At 41.5% G+C, this 21,527-nt stretch overlaps 1 protein-coding gene across 2 annotated transcripts in view; it reads right to left on the reverse strand.

The window, feature by feature from the left end:
* SMARCC1 (SWI/SNF related, matrix associated, actin dependent regulator of chromatin subfamily c member 1) overlaps positions 1–21,527 on the reverse strand; it is a 95,213-nt gene that overhangs the window by 56,459 nt on the left and 17,227 nt on the right. For both annotated transcript variants that reach the window (XM_042801677.1, XM_042801676.1), the window contains exons 4-14: positions 20,791–20,872; positions 19,531–19,623; positions 15,902–15,971; positions 13,550–13,619; positions 11,772–11,847; positions 9,725–9,850; positions 8,905–9,023; positions 7,475–7,599; positions 6,611–6,670; positions 5,903–5,940; positions 3,223–3,344 (exon numbers count right to left, since the gene is read on the reverse strand). In XM_042801677.1, the coding sequence (XP_042657611.1) occupies positions 3,223–3,344; positions 5,903–5,940; positions 6,611–6,670; positions 7,475–7,599; positions 8,905–9,023; positions 9,725–9,850; positions 11,772–11,847; positions 13,550–13,619; positions 15,902–15,971; positions 19,531–19,623; positions 20,791–20,872 (981 nt within the window). The remainder of the gene's footprint in view (positions 1–3,222; positions 3,345–5,902; positions 5,941–6,610; positions 6,671–7,474; positions 7,600–8,904; positions 9,024–9,724; positions 9,851–11,771; positions 11,848–13,549; positions 13,620–15,901; positions 15,972–19,530; positions 19,624–20,790; positions 20,873–21,527) is intronic.

Consider the following 21,527-nt stretch of genomic DNA (forward strand, 5'->3'; position numbering starts at 1 on the left):
AGCCCTGGTATTCTAGCATAACTCTTTGGAAATTTGCTTCTTTCATCAAATAAGCATCACAAAATTCAGTCACTGATCAAAGCAAAACCACACACCCAACACTGCCCTAACCAAACTCGGGAAGGTGCTGCTCAGAACCGTCCCGAGTTCTGCGTTCTGACAGAAGCACCTTTATTCTCCAACGCAGTTACTGTGAACACTCAGCAAAGTACCAATACCTCAAAGAAACCAAGATTTTATGGTATATACTTAGAAGATGGGAGTGCAAGGAATTGCTTAGAGCCCAACTCCAGAGTTGGAGCTACAGTAATTACTAGTGCGCACAAGTCAGGGAGGAGACTGGCTTCGAGAACGTTGCTAATATCCCCCAGTCAGTCGAGGAAAAAAAAAATCCAAAGCATGGATATTTGGAGCAACTAAACACTGTCTTTAAAGTAATTATTCCCCTCTGCACTCTGAAGAAGAAATATGGTGCAAAAACTGACCACATATGGGAGAGCAGAACTAACAACATCTGAGATGCTATGCATTAGATAAAATAAACTAAGGTAAAGATCACAGAAAATTCAGCTTTAGTTATTTGACCAATACATTTTTTTATCTTTCCATAGCTGTTCCAGGTCAAATATTTAAGTTTAAATGTTCTTTTAGTAGAATCTTCCATTCTGCACGTACTGCCAGCCCGACAACATAAATAGCAGTGCAGAAACTTATGAAATCACGTTCTAAATAAAGGATTGGAGGAAGTGATATGATTTATTTTAACATAAATAAGGAAATTTGTTCCTGAAACGTTTTAATTGCAGGGTAATTGCACCTGTGGAGTTCTACCAGCAACAAATGAACACAATCATTTTGTGTTATCCACGACACAATGTGATATATGAGGGTTTTCACTGCAAATCAAAATTATAATGCAAGTAAACAGCCAGAGTATATGGAACTTGATTAATCGACTCATTTTTTCTTTTCTAAGATCTTAATATGCAAATTCTTTGAGCTACCTAAGATTTAACCCACCTATTACTGAGAAAATAGCTTCAAGATTAAAAAAACCTCCATTTTATAAAAAAGTGCCAGAAATGCAGCACTTGAGTAACTTAAAGACAGAATCTTGTAGAATGGCACATACTTTATGGAAGTTAAAATCTGGAGAACTACAATGATCCTTTAAGAACTTTTACTTTTAAAGGAAACCGTATGTTTCTCCTGTATGTTCAGCTTTTAACCTACCGCGCAATTATCCTTTTATGCTGATACCAATTACTCTTGTCATTTGCAGGAACTCTAACTTGAAAATGAGGATTAACCAATAAACTGTTCCGATTTTAGTAACAGACAAATTATCTAGTTCTTGCAATGAAGTTGTCCAAAGCGTAAGAGATTACACTGAAATTGAACTGAGCATTAAATAAAATTTATCTTTTTACTAGAAAATTAATTTCAGCAAGGGCAATTCTACAGCAGCAGTTTATAAGACGTTTTGAGAGCAGGAGATCAGAATTATTCTTCAGCTTGCTTTAAATTAGTTGCTACTGGACACAGAGACAGAAAAATGTCTGTCTCACAGCTGTGCTGCTATTTCAGCCCTAAATCCAAATCAGCTTAACGTGCCATTTCTGGAGCACTAGAATCCAAAATGAAAGCCTCTTTTCACATCAACCTGCTACCTTGTGGATGCCCACTGTTCCTGTCAGAGATGCTTTAAGTTTGCCTTTCCCAAGGTCAGAGCAAGTACACCTGATGCAGTGATAAGTTTATGCTGTTTCCTCAGAAACACCACATTAGTCTTTGAGCTGTGAGATTTCAGCAATCAGGAACACCATTAAAACTACTGCTGCTGCTACAAACGCACCAATCAAGAATTTTTAATCAAACATTGTACAAATGCTTTTTGGGCATGACTGGTAATAATGCTGTCAGAGTGATGTCATGACAAAATGTCATTGTCATGATTTTCTCAGTGGGGAAATATTATTCTACCTTCACTTTACAGAGGAGGAATTGAAGCGCAGAGACTACAGATATGCCTACCTCGGCTTAAAGCAAAGCTCCATTAGCTTGAGCTACACTAAGTTGCCCTTCCTGATCCACACAGACCCACAGCTCTTTATCCCTTTATGAAGTGCATCCGTGGAGCGTTTCACTCCGCGTGCGTAACACACCACCACCTCGAGCTTTTCCGCTCACAAAGCAACTGGAGCACCTATAAATTCAGACTATGTGAGTGATCCTTGGCTTTTCTGCTTCCAGGATCATTTCAGAGTGGGAGAGCAATGGGACTGAGAAAACAGATGGTTCCATCTATGGGGATTTAGGTCAACTCAAGCCACTAGCACAGACACAGGCTACACGACTGACTCACGGTAACAAAGTCTGCCAGAGCTGGAACTGAACTAACCCTTACACTAATAGTTCACATCCCCTCTTAATCCACTACCATAAAACGTTATCCAGTTTGGAAAATTGCACGTGGATCCTAACACTCAAGTGTCACAGCACATCTTTTTGGATTCCAGCCTAAACAATGTCTCAACTCCTAGAGCCAACACCAAACGCACACTCAAATGACAGCCCTTCCAGACAACTGACTATTCCTTATTCCATTTCCAAAGCAGATTTTATTTAAAAGAAATATTACCTAAGAGTTTAGCTTGTAGAGGGACTTTAATTCCCCACCACCTGCTCCTCCTCCCACACCACAAAAGTTTGAGTGTAAAGAGAACATTAGGGTTACTAGAGAGTTACGTGGTCACAGCACACCACAAACCTCTGACTCCAAGGAGGATTCCAAAATGAAACAAGTACCCTCCCTGTACAATCAGTGACTTATCCTCAAAGTCAAGATCTGAAGCAAAATAAAAAAGCCGCCAGCTTTCGAAAGTAAATACAAACACAGAAAGATCATACAAGGACTAGAGAAGCAGGGAAGAAAAAGGAATTCTTTTCCCATGGGGGAGGGGGAGGAAAATAAAAATCAGTGTAAAGCAAAAGATTCTGAGAAGGCAGACTGAAGATCTATACTGTTTGAAATTCTCTTTCTCGTTCCCAATGCCTGAAAACTGCCAGAAGTCAGCTCAGAAGAATTTTTTAAATGGAAAACATGTAGCCATACATGGAAACTAGACCTACACAAAAGTAGTTTCTTTCAGGTCTCAGCTTGAGTTATAAGAAAACCACCAAAACTCTAAGTCTTACCCCAGTTCCCAATTACTTTCTTACCAGTTGTAGTCAAACCAAGATGCATAGCTTGGAATAATGATGTGGTTGGTTTGTTCTGTGACATTATCTTCACCTGGATCAATTGACCGACTTTGATCACCTTTGTTAGGATCTTCATCTTCCTGTATCACAAGGGAATATGACGGTTAGGAGCTTGCAAAAGACGTACCTACCAACTCTCAGCCAGCACAGTTAGCCCAAAGCAAGCGCCCTCCAACCCCGTCCAGAATAAACTTCTCCTGACACAATCTCTGGTGAGTGGGGAAGATCTCAGGGAGCAAAGAAAGTGTGGTCATAAAAATATTAAAGCAAGCATAAGGCCAGGAAGAAGTTTTTAGAGCCAGCTCTCAAATCTCATAGTTGGCAGTACAGCCAGATGATACTGTGTGTTCTGTTTGTGAAATTAAGCGTGCTCTAACTATGGGAGAAAACACTGCATTTCAACTCTGCAGTATCCTGCAACCACGTGCAATGAATAGAGCACAAATCTAGAGTCCGTTGTAAGCTGCCAGCCTAGCTCTCGCTGCCACCTCCAGTTACTGACATGGCACCAGTTTTTAATATTGTCTAAGATGGGGTGTATTTTTTGCTACTCTTCCCCCACTAACCTTCTCACTCCTCAGAAAAGCATTAAAAGAAATCAGATTCGTTACTTCTACTTTCACTGGGAGACACGTGTCAGCAGCACTAGTTTCATGCCTGCAAAACTGTGTTTCATTACACTGAATTCTTGCTTGGATAAACTCACTTTGATCAGTCTTGAAGTTGGTATTGGACATTTCTCCCCTGTGAAGAAGTGATACTAAGTTCAGTTTGTAACTCTGCGTGTCCCTGCGTTCGTGTCCCCTCAGAGGGGGAACAGACCCAAGAGTTTGCTCGTACAGGGTGGGAAGACACCAGTGAGCAAGATTTTACAAGACTCCCAAGCAGAGGCCAAGTCTTTGCTGCTTTCTGTTGCTTCACAAGGAGAAGCCTCCAGTGAATACTAGCTGTTCTCCAACTTGAGTTCCAGCACACGTTTGCTTCCTGCTCCAAAAGGACAAAGAAGGGCACAGAGATGGTATAAAAACGGGGTCAGGACATGAGATGAACTGTACAAAAACCCCTCCGGTGCTATTTGAAGAGCCTGTAGGCAACTCAACATTAAATGCTTTTCTTTACCTAAATTACTAATCCAGGTATTTTTAACAACCTGTTCTGTTCCTCTGAAATCTAACAAAGTCCCTAAAGCGAGATCTTAAGAGTCATTGGTACCAATGATGTATCTTTTTCTGGGACTAAATTCCCCCAATGACAACAAGGTATCATTCTAAATATGCTTAGTGATTTGACAATAGCTATTCAGAAAAGAAGTCCTTCCTCTCATCACCCCCTCCACTTCCAACACCCTTCTCCTCTCAAAATACACTCTGTAAACAGAGAGGCAGACCACAGCCCCCCAAAACACGGTTCAGCAAAGGACATAAAAAGCAAAACCCTTCCAGTCTAACATGGAACAAATACTAAGGTTGCTGCACGCGTCCCACAGCTCTGGGTCATGCAAAACCCAGGGATGGAGAAGTTGCACCGGAAAGAAAAGAGCATTTCCCATACTTGAAAAGCCTGCTGTCACGTCCCTTCCGAGTTGGGTTCCCTAACTGGGAAAACAGTGCTTGCCCAAGATCGTATTTTGATGATCTCTGTTCCTATCTGTATCTAAATATTTAAATCCAGCAGTGCCTAAAAACTAAAAGAAAGGCCGCTGACTAGCTAGTCAGTGGTCTGCATACCTAGAGTTACCATCCTTCCCCATTTTAAAGCATGACAAAGGATTTTTGAGCACTTCTGAAAACACATGAATAAATTGGATGTATAAACTGAAGTAAGGTAGAACTAGAAATACAAAGTATGGAAAGTCAGATTTTCTTCTAACTAAGGAGACATCCAAGCAACTGTGCAGGACTCCAACTGTATGATCCTAACACAGATGTGATCTTCTCTTACCTGCACCATCAGGCAGGCATCACATACTAGGCAGGCTGTTAAAAACGGTGCCTGGCATACCAACAATGCAATTCAATATAGAAACTACCCTAGCAACTCTATTAAAATGATCAGGAAGCCTACTCGAGGTTTAGATTTGGTCCTGAAACCTAAAGAAAAAGCATAACCTTCGAAAAACCTTGCATCTGAAAAATGCTGTTTTGAAAACACTTTGCATCTGTTTCCTCATTCTCACTTTCAGTGTATTAAATTTAAAAAAACAAGATAACCACACAGTATTTGTAGAATCTTTATAGCAGCAAAACAACATCCCTACCAGTAACTAATCTTATGTATCACTTGAAAAACATTACAGGCTAAGTTACTGAAGATAAGATTAAGATCTTGATAGGACAAGGGGTAATGGTTTGAAACTGAACGGGAGTTGATTTAGACTAGATGCAAGGAAGATATTTTTTATGATGAGGTTGGTGAGGCGCTGGCCCAGGGTGCCCAGAGCAGCTGTGGGTGCCCCCTCCCTGGAAGGGTTCAAGGCCAGGTTGGACGGGGCTGGGAGCCCCCTGGGCTGGGGGAAGGGGGCCCTGCCCGGGGCAGGGCGGGGCACTGGGGGGGCTTTGAGGGCCCTCCCAGCCCAAACCAGCCTGTGATTTTATGATCTCAGTTTCTACCAAACTTCGTAAGAAACAGCTGCTGTTACCTTTCCTCCAGTTGCCACTGTCTCCTCATCCTGTTCATCTGAAAGGTAAAAGCATTGATAATTATACTAATAAAAAGCATCTGATTGCTCATAAATAAGCTTTCCTAGCAATGTAATTGCTTAATTGGAAGAGTATTTCATGTATTTTGGAAGGGAAGTGAGGAAGAAGCCCAAGTGGACCACACATGATCAAGGCAATCTTGTCCTCATGCAGGCACTCAACTATCACAGACAAGGGAACAGATAAGAACACAGAGGAATGATAATTAGAATTTTTCCACACTTCGGAATCCATACCTAATTACCACCTCTCCCAGTGCCCTAGCTGTAGCCTTGTGTAACAGGATACAGGACACTAGTTTATCTCACTCCTATGAAAGGCTTAGCAAAGCTCAGGGAACCCGTGATTCACCTTGACTCCCATGCAGAAAAGAAAAATTCTGCCAGGGAAGAGCTTACATGCCACAAAAAAAAAAATTAAGTAAAAACCAGAGATGCCTATGAGGGAACAGCCTTGCAAGTGAAAAAGAGACAATATGTCAACTCAAAATACAAATGAAAACTGAATTAATTCAATAAAAAAGTAGAAGGACAGATTCCTTTAAAAATTGGCAGATTTGAAAATATTTACTCTGTTGGCCTGCAAGCAAGACTTTATTATAAAATTTAGGGGCCGGGGTGCTGGCGAGTGTTGTGCGTTTGTTTTACCGAGGTCTGCTACTGTTCCTCCTTTCACAGGTGTGTTTTCACTGTCTTTCTTTGGGTTCACTACAAAAATAAGCAAGATTGAAACCCTGATGAGTAACCAGCAGACAAGATACAATTATCAAAGTCTAGCATGCTTTTGCTATCTTATCAATAAATCGTTTTGTTGGTCGTGTCCTTGCAGTTCAGAAGAGTTCATCTATGCAGCCCGAGTACAACAGACCATTTGTTTGATTTCTCTGGAATTTCACATCTGAACACAAAGCAGCGTCTATTCATGCAGTTAGTGGACCAAGTACTTTATCCACCTGTACAACATGTAACAATTCTTACACAGAGGTTCACACCAGACAAAAACCAAATGGTGTGACACCCAAAATAGTTTGGTGTCAAGGACTTGATGGAAGGAATTATTTTTCTGACTTATCTTTACTTAACAGGTACTGCACAGATCAACACTTTTCTGAACAGGATTAAGAACTGAATGCATTTGGCACTTTGCTAGAATTTCCACTCAGTTAACATGCTTATCTTGGGGACTTGGCACACGATTATTTTGCTCCAGAAAACTACATCCCCCAAAACATGAACTCTGTATAATGCATGAGAGCAACCCTAAAGTAGATGAAACTAAACATTTAAATGGATTTTCGTAGAAGTATTTCAAAAAGCCAAAAGAAGATGAATCTGCTCCCCTTCTCAGCTGTTACATTCAAATCCCTGACTAGGTAAATTTAGACGAGCGCAGATCACCTGGCCCCATGGCCACAAAGTACTGCAAAGATTTGACAAAATACATGAGTATTTTTCAGTGCAGTTTAAGCAATTGTTATAACATTCAAAGAATGCAGTGTATGCATATTTTACCATTTTTGGGAAGTACCACTTCTTCTATATTAGGTACTGGTGTGGGATCCTCCATGTCCTTTGTAAGATCTTCTTGCTCGTCTTCTTCTTTCTGCCCTCTCCTTTTCCCATATAAGGCTGCTTGTCTAAAACAGATCACACACAAATTCTCTGCCAGCTGCAACTGTCAGATGTTCTCATCTTGACGTTATTCTTCAGATATCAGGATTCAAGGACTAGGTTAAAACACTTATGAAAACATGAATGCTGTAGGAAGTGGTGCTGGTGGTTAATGAAAAATATCCTCTCTGTATTACTGAGACAAAGTAAGCTCAGTAAAAAAAAAAAAAAACAAACCGAAAAACAACCAAAAAAACCCCCAAACAATAAAAAACCCCAAACCAAACCAATCAACCAAAAAAACCAAACCCCAAACTGTTTCAAGACTGAGGACCATCGCCGTATATAAATCTTGACTCCAACCCCAAACTGTCTCCAGCCTGTTGGCAGCACTTGCACACCAGGGAGATTCAAGGCAGCAAATTCACTTAGATGTGTCCTTTCTGAAGGTACAACAAGGGCATCTGCTGCACAGACCAGAGGAGACAACGGAGCATTTCAAGACACGCTGCCTTGCGTAAGGAGAAAGGCTGGACTGTATGATCCTCACTGTGCACCGAGGAAGCCGTTGAAACAAAGGCAGAATCATCCACACCTCTCCTTACAGAATCTAACTCAGGCTTTACATGTGCAACGAAAAAGTAATTCAGATTATCACCCTAATTGTTTCTCACCTCAGATGATACATTTCCCGTTTTGTTTTAGAGCCCAACAGGTCTATTAAACAAGACCTGACTTTTTTTTGTTAAAAAGTGCTCCCCTCCATATCCACACATAAACCCCCAGAAATCAGCTTTTACTTGGATCTAACATTGGCCTTTTTTTTTTTTGTTGAAGCAATCAAACTAGAATTGGAAAAAATCCTCACCTGTAGGCCACAAGTGCTACTCTGTTAAAGCTGCGTTTGAGAACTGGACTTTAAAATATATGGCCACGTAGATAATAAACCTCTTCAGTTAAATGCAGTAATTCATGGGGCTTTACTTCAGGAAGTGTACACTACATGATTGCACTAACAGAACTAGTCTGAGTTACTTCAGAAGCAGCTGAGTAACTTCTCATTTGGTAAGTTCTACTCTTGAGGCAGCAATGTACCCTCTCGGACACAGACAGCGTGACAACTTGCACTAGATTCTCCTCCACCTGCAGGCAATACATTTCTACGGAGGAGTAAAGAAATTACATATACTGCACAAGCAAAATCACTCAAGTCTATTGTAGAAATAATTATTCTACTGTAATCTAAGGTGAGACAAGTGAAAAGTGACAGATCTCCCCATAAGGATTTCTTCAAGAAAATTTGCCTCAAATTCCAGGGCTTAGATACTTACCCTTTTTTCCCTGTCTTTTTTCTCGACTCCACAGGAGTGGGGGGTGGAGAAGGAGAATGCTTTCTCTTCCTTGTACTTGCTGCTGCCTTCCTGTCTCTCCTCTCTGGACTACGTACAGGCTGTTAGAGGAGTGAAGTAGTTAGCTCATAGCAAATACTGCAGTTATTGAAATGCTGTAGGCTACACTCTTCCTTAATACACCCTACAACAGAGAAGCTAAAAGCAATAATATCACAAGAAGCACCACATTCAGCTCCAGAATACTTCCACTTGTCAACATGAAAACCCCTGAATTTTCGACAGCCATCCCCCAGATGCTGCAATAGTTGTGTACTTAAGAACTGTGCTCTTAAAACAGAGCAAAAGGCAAATACTAATTTGTGACTTGTTCAATACACTCTCATCCATCAGGAGAGATTTCCTATCGAGTAGCCTGGCCCCTAGGTTAAATGAAGGTGTTTTCAGAGTCCTAACTAACTTCCTGCACTGGGAAGGATACAAAAATTAGTTACAACAAGTACAGAGAATTCAGAAATCAAGTATTAACCGATGCTGTTTAACACACCCCTGGCTTCATTTATGAGAAAGCACAGAGTGGGTCCTATCCCATCCTCAGGAAGGGGGAAAAAAAATAAAAATCAGAGTGCACACTTACACATCTGGATAAAGGAAGTATGTCAAAAGGAAGTTAAACTAGGCTGTGTTATCATCACAGGCACCTCAAACTGTTCAACCAGCTTAACTTTAGCAACCTCGAGTCCCAGAAATTCGACTTATTAATATATCAACAGGTCACTAATTAAGCAGAAAAACCACCTACCTCTTCATTTTTCATGGAGATTCTCTGTCGAAAACTCACTGATTTCCTGTTCTCATCTACCTCATAATCCTCTTCATTCATCCACTCATTGAAAATATCTGTGTCCAAAATCCACTTGGCATGAACCTAAAGAACATATCAACATGCTAATGCTTTTTGAAAAAAGTATTTCCATGACAGAACTCAGAGGATGAAGGAAATACCTGCAGCTTTCTTATCAGGGTCTGAATGTCCAAATATCTCATAATGGTTTTACACATAACAGATGACAGTTTCATGAGGCAATACAATCGAGGATGAACATGACTAAGTCTACTGAATGTCATGTCTGCTCCTCTGTCATTTTTAACCCTCTGAAGTGTGAGGTCAGTTCTCACAGATGGGACATTGGCTCTGTATTAAGAGAATACTGTGAATGCTGAAAATTACCATCAGAATATTCTAAATATGCAGATCAGCTTAGCAGATGTTCCACAAGAGACAAAAAAACTAAGAAGAGTTGGCCATATCTTGGAAAGAAAAGATTGACCATCTTGACTTTAAATATCCAAATAAAGTTCTAGTTTACATAGCTGAAAATAAATTCTTGAGCTTTAGAATCACAGAATCTATGATTCATACAATCTATTATATCTTACTATTTATAGTAAGATTTATACACAAAAAACGTGTTCCAGTTATTTACAGGTAACTACTTGGAGTAAGTAGTGTTTGAACAGTCATCAAGTTATTTTCTGACCTGAGCTGCTCTTCAACTCTGCTGTTCAGATCAACAGCACACACACAGAACATCCCATGTTATGTATATTAGATTAAGTCCAGTAAAAAGAACAATAAAGTAGTAATTACTACTGTTTGATTGCAACTGCTCTACAGCCTTCTCCTGCAATGAACTAAATCAGAAAAGCAAATTGTTCCTCTACAAAGAAAACTATGTAGAGAACCCAAATAAGGCTGCTGGTGTTGGTTTGAGTGCTCACACATCCAACCGATGGAGAAACGCTGACTTTTTGCATCATTATGCAATCAGTTAAGAGCAGAGTTCCCATTAAATGAAACCCTTCCGTAAAGGAAGCTGAGACACGGCCCTCCGGGATTCCCTAACCAGCTACTGGATTTCTCATTCACTCCCACCTTGGCTCTACCTCAAGGGACAGCTGCATTCACACACAACGATCCATCAGCAATGCCGAGGATTTTAGTAGAATCAAGAAACTTTATCTGTGCCCTGTACTAAGAGCATAGAGGAGCCGGTACCTACAGCGGTCCTCAGCCAAGACAAAGGACCTCAAGAGCTTCCGTGGCAGTGGGAAACCAGGGGACGGGGCAGCCCACGGCCACGCGTGATCTGGCAGCCAGACCACAGCTCTATCTTGATCCCAATACCTGAACCTGCTGGAAGTCACGCTGCCATTACAATAACTCCAAGAACAAACAAGATTTCAATTGTACCACAGACTTCACAAATTCCGCTTTGTTCTCCTAAAGCAGTTTCTTAATCACCATATTATCGTCTAACTCCCAGTATCTTTTGCCATTTCTTTGATTTTGTGTGCAGAAAGTTAATCTTTTTCTAAAATAGTTTTAAGTCCTGTAACGCATATGTGGTAATCTCAGGTTTCTACCCTGAGAGTTCTTTCCTCTAACATTGTTCTTCCAAAAACATAATGAAGATATGGTACTTTCCCTGCTACCTCTCCTTCACCATTCTATAATGGCATTATGCCTTCTAATGAGTTATCAGGTTTCATCCCTGAGATTGCTGCACTTCAGCAGTAAGGGAAGGACTTGCCTTTAACAGAAAACACCTCAAGCCAGGCCAAAATAAACATTGGCACTATCAGAGATGCATAAGCCTGTCCTTTTTATTTTTCAAATAAACGTCTTGGGCATTTTCATTACGGCCCTGGAAATATCCCTCTGCTTTTCCACATTTATGGAAATGCAGCCACTGTTACTCAGCAGCACGTTAAAATGTCTATGGAGCAGCACCTGAGCAGGAGCTACACCAACACAGAACCTCCCGGAAACTGTTTAAGAGACTTACCTTCCATGGCTTTTCAGGAATTGGAGGATCCTCAATTTCAGCATCTATTTCATTGGCATGAACCCAAGTGTCATAGCTAATGAGAGAGACAAGAGAAAACAAAATTGGTCCCTTGGGCTGTTCATCCAGAAAGATCACCAGCAGGGATACGTGTTCAGCAATTTGGGTGTGCAAATCACAGTGCTGGGCCAGAACGGCCAAGTCCTTGCCACTCAGCGAAAAGGTCAAGGAATAGTCCCTGGTTTCTGCTACAGGAACAGGACGCACGGAAAAGGGAGGGGCTCAAGGTATCTAATACACATTTTTAACTTTCTGACTTTAAAAGCCATCTCAGTGAAGTCAGCTCCAGCTTAAAATTGCAAATCTATTCTCCAGATTCAGGGGTATAAACGCAGTTTCTGAGTCACCTGTTCAAACCCTGGCATTAAGCCAATTAACTTGTTTCTGTTCTTATCAGTTTAAAGCAAGAGATACGGGATTTCTAGGAGCAGCATGCATCCTCTCCTTCAATCCCTACTGCTGCAGAAACCATCTATTATTTACAGTCACTTTTCCACGTGCCATTCCCTCAAAAGCCTATTTATAAATATGAAGAAACCACATTCAATAACAGCAAAAGCCAAAACAGTTTGTAACCAACACCAGGCACATACTGAGCAACAGGCGTAAGTCATATACAAGAAAAGATGTGTATATAGCATTCCTCATGTTTATACTGATATTTATAAATACATATACAGAGGCGACACAAACTTGGCTACTAATACGATATAAATATAAAAAGATTTAAAGGTTCTTCATCTGTATGAAGAAATCTAAGCATGATTGTTGCTTGCTCTCTTCCACTGAAATATGCATATGGTTCCTGAGAATTCTGCGCACGTACAGCAGAGCCCATTTTTTTAGATTCTTAGGTTTTTACTTAAACAGAAGCCAATGCTGGGTCATCAATCTTTTGAGGTTTCCATAACCTGGACTCAGAAATCAGTTATTGCAAACACATTTAAGTTACTAACAGTACACACGCTGTCTTTTAACATCTTTTAACAAAAGACAGCTTTCTCCTATGTGCTTTCAGCAGTCACTCGCACTTGACTGAAGGCAACCCGTGGAGTGAAATCTCTTGTTGTCAAAGGAAGTTCAACTAGGTGATTACAAGTTCTCCCTTTTGGCTTTCAAGTCTTACTGACTTTATGGAAAGGCTCCTTCTGCCCTCTGAAAGTCTGGTTCAGTTTGCACCCTTACTAGTGGGGCTCTGCAGAAAAACAGACTCTCCTTTTCTAACCTCACCCACCCGCCAGCATCACCGATGGGTATGCATACTTCCACATCTTAAACCACTGACTACGTGTTTGCAGGCTTTGGACATCGAGGTAAATGGCAGCAATACTAAATTACTGCGTGGCTATACTCCATAACAGAACCACTGCTCGTCTCCACGTGAACAGCAGTGTAGAATCACTCAGAATTAAACCAACAGGAATGCAGTACTTTTTTGGGGGTTAAATTTTTAGACAAGCCAGCGTGAGGCGGGTCTGAGCCTGTCGTATGCTGCACAACACACAAAGACCTGTAGCTGTAGCCCACACAGCCCCCCCCCAGGTTCACTACTGACAGCCACGGAGCACTGCTACTCGGGGAGGTAAGACTCAGCAAGATGAACGAGCAGCTCCTTTGAGAACATAAATTCTCCTACTTGCAAGTTTTAATCAAGACTTTTCCTTCAACAAACTTAAGTAAGATTTTTGCGTCTGCTTCCTTCCCCCACCTTTCTTTACCTGTCTGGAAAAAAGCCCCAGTGTACCAGCACCTGCTTGTCTTTTTTCATCACAGGTCTCAACCATTCATCTGCAAAGGGGAAAGAAATCTAGCGTCAGATTCAGGTTGTTAAAGCGCATTAAACACTGTTTTGGTTTTCCACAGCCATAGTAAAGTTATTGCAATCATCTCTGACAGAAGTCTACTGAGGTGCTACCACATTGGCCTGGCCTGCCACAGTAATACACTCGCCTGCCTTGTCTGTGTTAAAGCATTCATGTGCTCTGTCTGTACACGACACAGATGTTACGCTAGTAAAGTCCTTTTAATGCTAAGAATTACTACATTTCCTTTCCAGGCCACGTACAGTCATACCCTAACACGCTCCAGATTAAGAGCCCAAGAGGCCTGAAACAGTCAGAGGCATTTCTAGCTGACGGGTGGAAGCACGGTCCTCTGCCAGCTCGTCTCACCCCGTCCCATCTCCCAACCTCCTTGGCCAGCTGGGCCAGGAACTCAGAATGGGACAGAGCAAATTCGCCAAGAGGACGTTCAGTAAAGACAGCAGAAATAACATGGAGAGAGAGAGACACGTCCTAATCTGTCACTTTTTAAAAAAATCTTTGTATAAACAAAAAGACTAAACTTCTCCCAAAATGCTTTCTTGTCAAGTGGTAAATATTTCCCCTGTGTCTTTCTGTATCCTTGTTAGACAGCTGAATCCCCTCATTACCTTCTATTGATTTACATTTATTTCACAAGACCCTCTCTTCTCAGTACTAAATTCTATTCTCAATAGGTGTTGAAAAAACCCAAGCGTTTTGAAGGAACTTTTTAAAGGAAGAACGTGAGGGGCATGGAGTGGTGGTGAAACAGGTTTTAATAAAAAAATTTCCAAGAGTTTAACAGAACTGGGATTTCAACCTCCTTCTTTCGCAGCAGTGCTAATAAGGACTTCGAGTTACAACAGGCTATCAGAGCAACTTTGCTGATTTTGCAATAAGGCACATGCTCAGTCTGACTGGTGCTTTAAAGGTTTTGTTTTTTTTTTCTTTTAAACTGCACATCTGACACCATGTGGTAACCTACCCCTTGCAACCCAAATATTGAGAATATGGCCCAGAGCAGGATTAAAGGAGAAACCCCGAGGCTTTGAACCTGTATGAAGTTACGCTGCTTGAATTCATGGCTGCTTTCTCATCTTGGTATAATCAGGGGTTACGCGAGCTCTCGCGCATCCACATGTTCACTGGCTACAAGGCAGATGGGACCTGCTATGCTCAGCCCTTTTATGAGAACCTGAAGTGGTTAAAGATAAACACAAACCTGTGGCTGGGCATGAAACTACCAGAGGTCGGGAGCACAGACAAGCCCCCGAGGACACACACCCCGCGATCGATCGCTCCTACCGAGGGGCAAGCACTTCCATCTAGTGGCCACCAACTGCCAGGGCAGATCAGGAAAAGCTGAGCTGTGTCAGTGAAGCTCAGCCTCGACAGCAGCCATCCGCTAGACAGTTAAATCGATTTTAAGATGAAAAACTTAAGAGCAGTTTTTCGTTATTTGCTGAAAGATGCAGCTGCTAAACTGCTTCTGTGGAACCTATGTACTGTGTTTATAATGCAGTCTGCCTCTATGTGAAGCCAACAATCTCCATTTATCCGGTCCCCGTGTTCTGGTGTCCACCTTGCCAAACCACATGCAACGATGTGGATCGGCATTCCCAACCCATCACCTGGAAAGACGAGAACACAGCAGACAGTGTTTCGAGTCTCATTTACTTTAGCATCTCTCTACCTTTCACACATGTAGTTGATTCCTATATAATGTTTCACTCAACATTCTGACCTATACTCACACACTGGAGGACGCTACAGAAGGAACAAAAGGGGGGGGGGGGGGGGCGGGGGAAAGAAAAAAAAAAAAAAAAAAAAAAAGAAACTTTAGTTTTAAGCCCCCTACTTGCACTGTCCTTTCTTTTCATTTTTAAACTAAGTTGATTTCTTCAAGTTCTTCCAGACCCTTAGCTTTGCTGCCCTTCAGCCTGCAAGTTAATTAGGACAAAAAAAAATATGTCTATTTGCATTCATCAATAAATGATACCTCGTTTTCCAATGCAATTACTGAAGAGTACTCAGTGCTACACACCTTAATCTGAAAATGTTGCACCAAATAAAAATGTGAATGCAACACCCAGTAGTTAGAAGCAGGACACACTGATTTTATTTGGACTTGTTAAACCTAGAAATACTTTCCCAGTGGCTCCAAGGAGCAGGCTGGGAACATTCTGTTTCTGTGTGAAAGCTCCCGTAAGCGCTCATGGAATTTAGTTACAAGACTATTTCCACTTAAAAATTTGAAAGCAACTTTACCATCATCCATTGAGGTAGGACTTGGATAAACATGGTGGGTAGCCTTTGATTTCTCTTCAGTTACTGTTCCCTGTGAGAAAGGTGGAAGAAAAGAAGGAACTGCATGAGAAATCTTCAACCCATTACCCCAAGCTTTTCAGCTGCGTTTTTTTACCCACATCCCATGCAACCTAGAAATACTCAAGGCTAACTTCAATGCAACCACAAATACCACATCTAAGAAATGCCAGAAAAAGACAATTATTTTAAGACTGCTACAAACTACTGTCATCTCTTGCTTTTTTCAACTCAAATCCTTTCTTCTCCTAGCTCCTTCTGCCCCAATTCTCACTGTAAATTGTTCAACTACCAGTTCATACAAATCTACTGATGAATATTCTGAAAGAAAGCATCTGTAACTTTTTTCCACTAAGTACATATTTTAGTCCGAAACAATTTCTAAATATGACAATTTCCATAAGATAGAAGTCTATGAGAAACTTAACTAGAAATGGCTGCCTTGAATAGAACATCCTTAGTATTCAGGAAAGGCTGTTTGTCAAGAGACAGAATAAACACCCTTTCAAAAAAGCCTCCTAAATCATAGAACAAAGGGAATAAATCAGAAATACATTAGCATGATACCGCTGTTTGTCAAATACTGAAACACGGAAGTACTTTTTCTTCTTGCTGGTGTAGGACAGCATTTTCTTGACATATGAGAAGCAACAGATGTACTTCTCATGCTTATGTAAATGCCACAAACGGTGGTACATTAAATAATTTCTCTGCATAGGGGTACAGGTCATAATTATATTCCTGCTGGAGCTACATCAACCCGCAAGAACATTCTACTACATAATTCGGTATCTGTTAAATAAATACCTAACATCGCTTAGCGTGGCCAGTCCACTAGACTGGTTTGGGCTGGGAGGGCCCTTAAAGCCCCCCCAGTGCCCCCCCCTGCCCCGGGCAGGGCCCCCTTCCCCCAGCCCAGGGGGCTCCCAGCCCCGTCCAACCTGGCCTTGAACCCTTCCAGGGAGGGGGCACCCACAGCTGCTCTGGGCACCCTGGGCCAGCGCCTCACCACCCTCACAAAGAATAATTTCTTCCTTATATCTAAACCAAATCTCCCCTCTTTCAACTTAAAACCACAATCCCTCAACCTATCCCCCCACTCCCTGACCCAGAGTCCCTCCCCCCCTCTCCTGTCCCCCCTTTAAGCCCTGGGAGGCCGCTCGAAGGGCTCCCCGGAGCCTTCTCTTCTCCAGGCTGAACCCCCCCAACTCTCTCAGCCCGGCCCCCCAGGGGAGCTGCTCCAGCCCCCCCAGCATCTCCGTGGCCTCCTCTGCACCAGAAAACCCTGTCCCTGCCTCACATGGAGAACCATAAGGATTCTCCCACATGCTGCAGAGACGCCTCCAGTCTCCATATACGAAGAGTCATTTCCAAGGACAGCAGAAATTCACAGTCTGCAGACTCCTCTGCAGAGGAGTTATGTTTCAGAAAAGTCTGTATGAAAATGTTATTCAAAATTTACATTCCATAAATACTCGACAGATTTATTTGAAGGACTTAAAACCACAATATTGTTCCTTAAGAGCAACAATATGGACTCAACTGATTTAAAAGACAGCATCAAAAAAAGAGAATTAGAAGAGCATGGAGATGCATCGCATTACGGCGGCAGTATCTGGAGACTACCCTGATTATCAAGGGCTAAAAGGCAAGAGTTCCTACACCAACAAGAGTTCACAGAACGGGGTAAAGGGAGAGGAGGTGCTCTGAGGAACAGCAAAAAAAGAAAGATGGAAAGTAAGAAGAATTAAGTGTTCAAAGGGAAAGGGAAGAGCCCTGACATGAATGAAGAACCTGCAAAGTGTTCAAGGAATAATGGAAATTCTCCCTTCATTCCCCATGAGCTAAAGAAACTTCTCTAGATAGCTTTGTGAATCACATCAGTAAGTTTCATCTACTTCCTATGGAGCTTTAAAAAATGAATACACAATAGATGAACAGGAAATCTCTCCTAGATGCTATCTGGACTGAAAACAAAAGGATGGAAACAAAACCTTACATTAAAATAGCTTTCTGAAAGATCTAAGGAGATTATAAGGCTTATTCCCTGCCTCTGCTAAAACTGAATGTAACTGGAAGCTAAAGGCATAACAAGATGGAAGAGGTCTCTACCAACAAAATGCTTTTCCTGAAGTGGATAGATATAAATGCTAAATCTCACTCATTACCTGCTTTCAAGTTCCTAAATTATTACTCTGGCTCTTCTCAGAGGAATCCTCAACATTTATAAAGAAAATCAGAAAAAGCGTGACTACCAGAAACAGTGACAGCACCTTCACCAGCAGAGAACAAACATCTTACTGACACCACTTTTTATAAGCCCAGAGAGCACAGTAGCACTGTGCTGGGGCAGCAGACGTGCAGCTCCTCTGCACGGGCTGTGGTCAGGGCAGCGAGGGCTCGGAAACGCCAGAGAGCGGGGAGCTACAGGTCCTGGGGGTGGGGTAAAGGGAGGATGACACCACAGTTGGGGAAAAAAAGAAAAAAAAAAAGGTAAAAATAATCAAGGCAGTGAGCAAGCACAGGGAGCAACACAAATACAAGCTGAGAATTCAGAGGTAAGGCAAAGGAAGAAAGCCCAAAAAGCAGAATTAGGGACAACTTCTGTTTTCAGTTCTTCACATTGCTTTACAGATAAAGCTGCTTGCTTTCAAAGTCCCTTAAATCATTCATGGATATAGCATGCTTTGAGTTCACTCCAGAATTCCTCTATGAAAGGGAAGTGGAATCATTAATTTAAGCAATAGCAAGCATCCTGAAACTGCTGAATAATTAAGAGTAACTTGTGAAAGATTACACAACTGAAGTTGAGACCATGGCTCATAATGACAACACAGGAAATACATTTAATCTGGAAGAGCAACAGTTTATTTTGGCTACAGCTGCAAATTATCATAACACAAAAGGCTATCCGACCATCTAGAGTTCACATTCCAGGACATTTCTCTCAAGACAAGTGAAAAGACTGTTTACACTTCGAAGAGATGAAGCTATTAATCTTGTTCAATCCATCATTTACTATATTAAATTACAATGACAACACATCGATTCTCTTGGCAATACGCTACCTGTAACAAGGAAGGACCTTGTTCCTTGTGTTCTATTCAGCACAATCAAGAAAAGAGCAAGTAAAATAAAGCAAAAAAAGGTAGCGATCATTTTAAGATTAAAAAGCTCCCTTAGGCTGTCCCCGCTACCTAGAACAGCTGTGTTACTCACTACCTCCTTTGGTCTCAGACTTGCACGACCAGCAAGCTTCTGCTTTACATAAGCAGGTACTCAACATTCAATCAGCTTGGGCCTGCAGCCAACTCACCGAGACACCATCGCAACTTTTCCCCTCCACAGCAATTTCAGGTTTACTTTTAGAGCACAGTTATGATTCAACCTCCGTGTGAAGGTAACTACTAATGGCACGGTACAAACGGTGAACTTCTGGTCTTAGGTGACTCACTGCTGCCTTGTGCTGTCAGACACAATCCAGATGTAACTGATACGTTGAAGTCGGGCAAATACGTTTTATCTCCCAACTGACAAAACACTTGTTTTAAAGTATGCTATTTAACAGTTACCTGGTGACGCTTGACAATATCCTTCAATTTATTAGCCAACTTCAGTTCTATATCTGGAATGAGGTAGATGGTCGGTCTGCTCAGACAGTTGTTCTAGTGGAGAGAATAAGAATTAAATAAGAAATCAGTAGGCCACCTGTGACATAAATCAAAAAAGTCCTACGAAGATCATCAGTGCTTGAAAAAGCTCAAGAGGAACACGTATCAGCTTGCGATACAGCACGCTAACTCTAGCTCCAGAAACCCCCAGGGCAGCACCATTTCCTTTTCACACCTTCCCCGTCCAAGGTCCAAGCCTTATCCTGGGTTTCTTTCTGACCTCTACAGATCCATCACTGGCTCTGTCAGAAACCTTGTCACTGATGAAGGGAACGGCACCCAATGTAGCCCTTCCCACAACAACATCTTTAACGGAAACTGTGTCTTCGATTTCAACGATTTTTTGATAGGCTCTGGAAGACTTTGCTTGAATTTAAGTCCCCTGCATGTCAACTTCCAAAGCTGAATCGGTCCCGTTGCACCGACACGCAGAATCATGCATTTCTATGGTATTTTCAGTATACATTAATTTCATTTTGGATTTTAACATGTATGTTATTATGTACTGAAACCACCACACAATGGCAAGAGGTTTTTATAATGAGAGTATTGTCTCTCTTTGCTGTCCCTCCTATTCCCAGTCTTACAAACACCTGAAAGTTACATCTTGACTATATTATACACTGAGCTTGGTTTTCGAGTTTGAAAAAAAATTACTATTCTCTTATTCACACACAGCAGTTAAAAAAATTATCTTCAAATTAGGTTCCATACAGCTGTTATCTGCTGTCTTCTGGTAGTAACTTGTTTGACAAATCAAGTGAGAGAGTCTAAATGTATCCTAACCTGAAAAAAAGTCAAACTTATATCAAGGTGAAAGTCTCAAGAAAATCAGCAACCAAATGGTCGGTGCAGAACTGGTTACTCAATCCTGAGGGTGCTTCTTTCACAGAAAGACAGAGACACTCGGGACACCTTCTCCTACCTTACAAGCAGGTTTTTCTCACCCTATGCGTATCCACAGAGTATCAGCGAAAGCATTCTGAAGTTTTCAAGTGGTAACATGGAATTGTGACTAAAATGAATGGGAGAGGGATGGAAGAGTATAATGTTCCTACAGAAGTCCCGGATGAAACTCTTCAGTACTGAGGTACACAAAAAGCCAGTGAATCCCTTCCCTGAGCGTGTGAACACACACAGGTTTGTATGTAAGTGTCTTGCCTGCACTAGTGTTTTCTCAATGTTCATGAACATCTCCACATTTCGATCCATTCGGGATGGATTCTGCAGGTCAAACCTCCGCCTGTTAAGGAAAATGATTTAAAAATATTAAATTCAATTCTCCTCCATTCAGCAGTCAAGAATCTTTCACGTTCCACATAAACAGTGTATCATGGTAGCTACATAAGAACACTTAAAGCACAATCACAAATATTTTTGCTTCACTTGGCAGCCCTCACAAGCAAGAAAAATCACAATGAATGTCCAAATCAACAAAATGCAACTGATTTGTGAAATGTTTAGGAAAAATGAAGGTCGACATTATCCAACAGAACCCTGTAGCAGGGTTGTGCATTCCAGTACAGTCACAAAGGATAATTAAACAGAAACATAATTAAATGCTTATGATGGATTTCAACAACTAGATGAGAAAAGTAATGAACAAGCTCTCACGTTTCTCTTACTTCTAGTTGCACCCATCCACCAGTCCCAGATTCTAATCCAGGAAAAACACAGCAATTTGTTGGCCTGAGATTGTCTAAACTATCTATTTGAGAACAAGGCACCCCACACACAGCACACAGGTAGCTAATAATCCATGCAAGCATTTTACGATCGCCTTTATTGGACTCTGGTATTTTAAAGTTTGCTACTTCGTTGACACAGTAATCAAAATTCTTGAAATAACAACGCAGACTTAAGCGTCTATCAGAAAAGGGGGGGGGGGTGAAAACAAA

The sequence above is a fragment of the Tyto alba genome, unplaced genomic scaffold, assembly GCF_018691265.1.
Source record: "Tyto alba isolate M040663 unplaced genomic scaffold, T.alba_DEE_v4.0 Super-Scaffold_38, whole genome shotgun sequence".
Classification (NCBI taxonomy): Eukaryota; Metazoa; Chordata; class Aves; order Strigiformes; family Tytonidae; genus Tyto; species Tyto alba.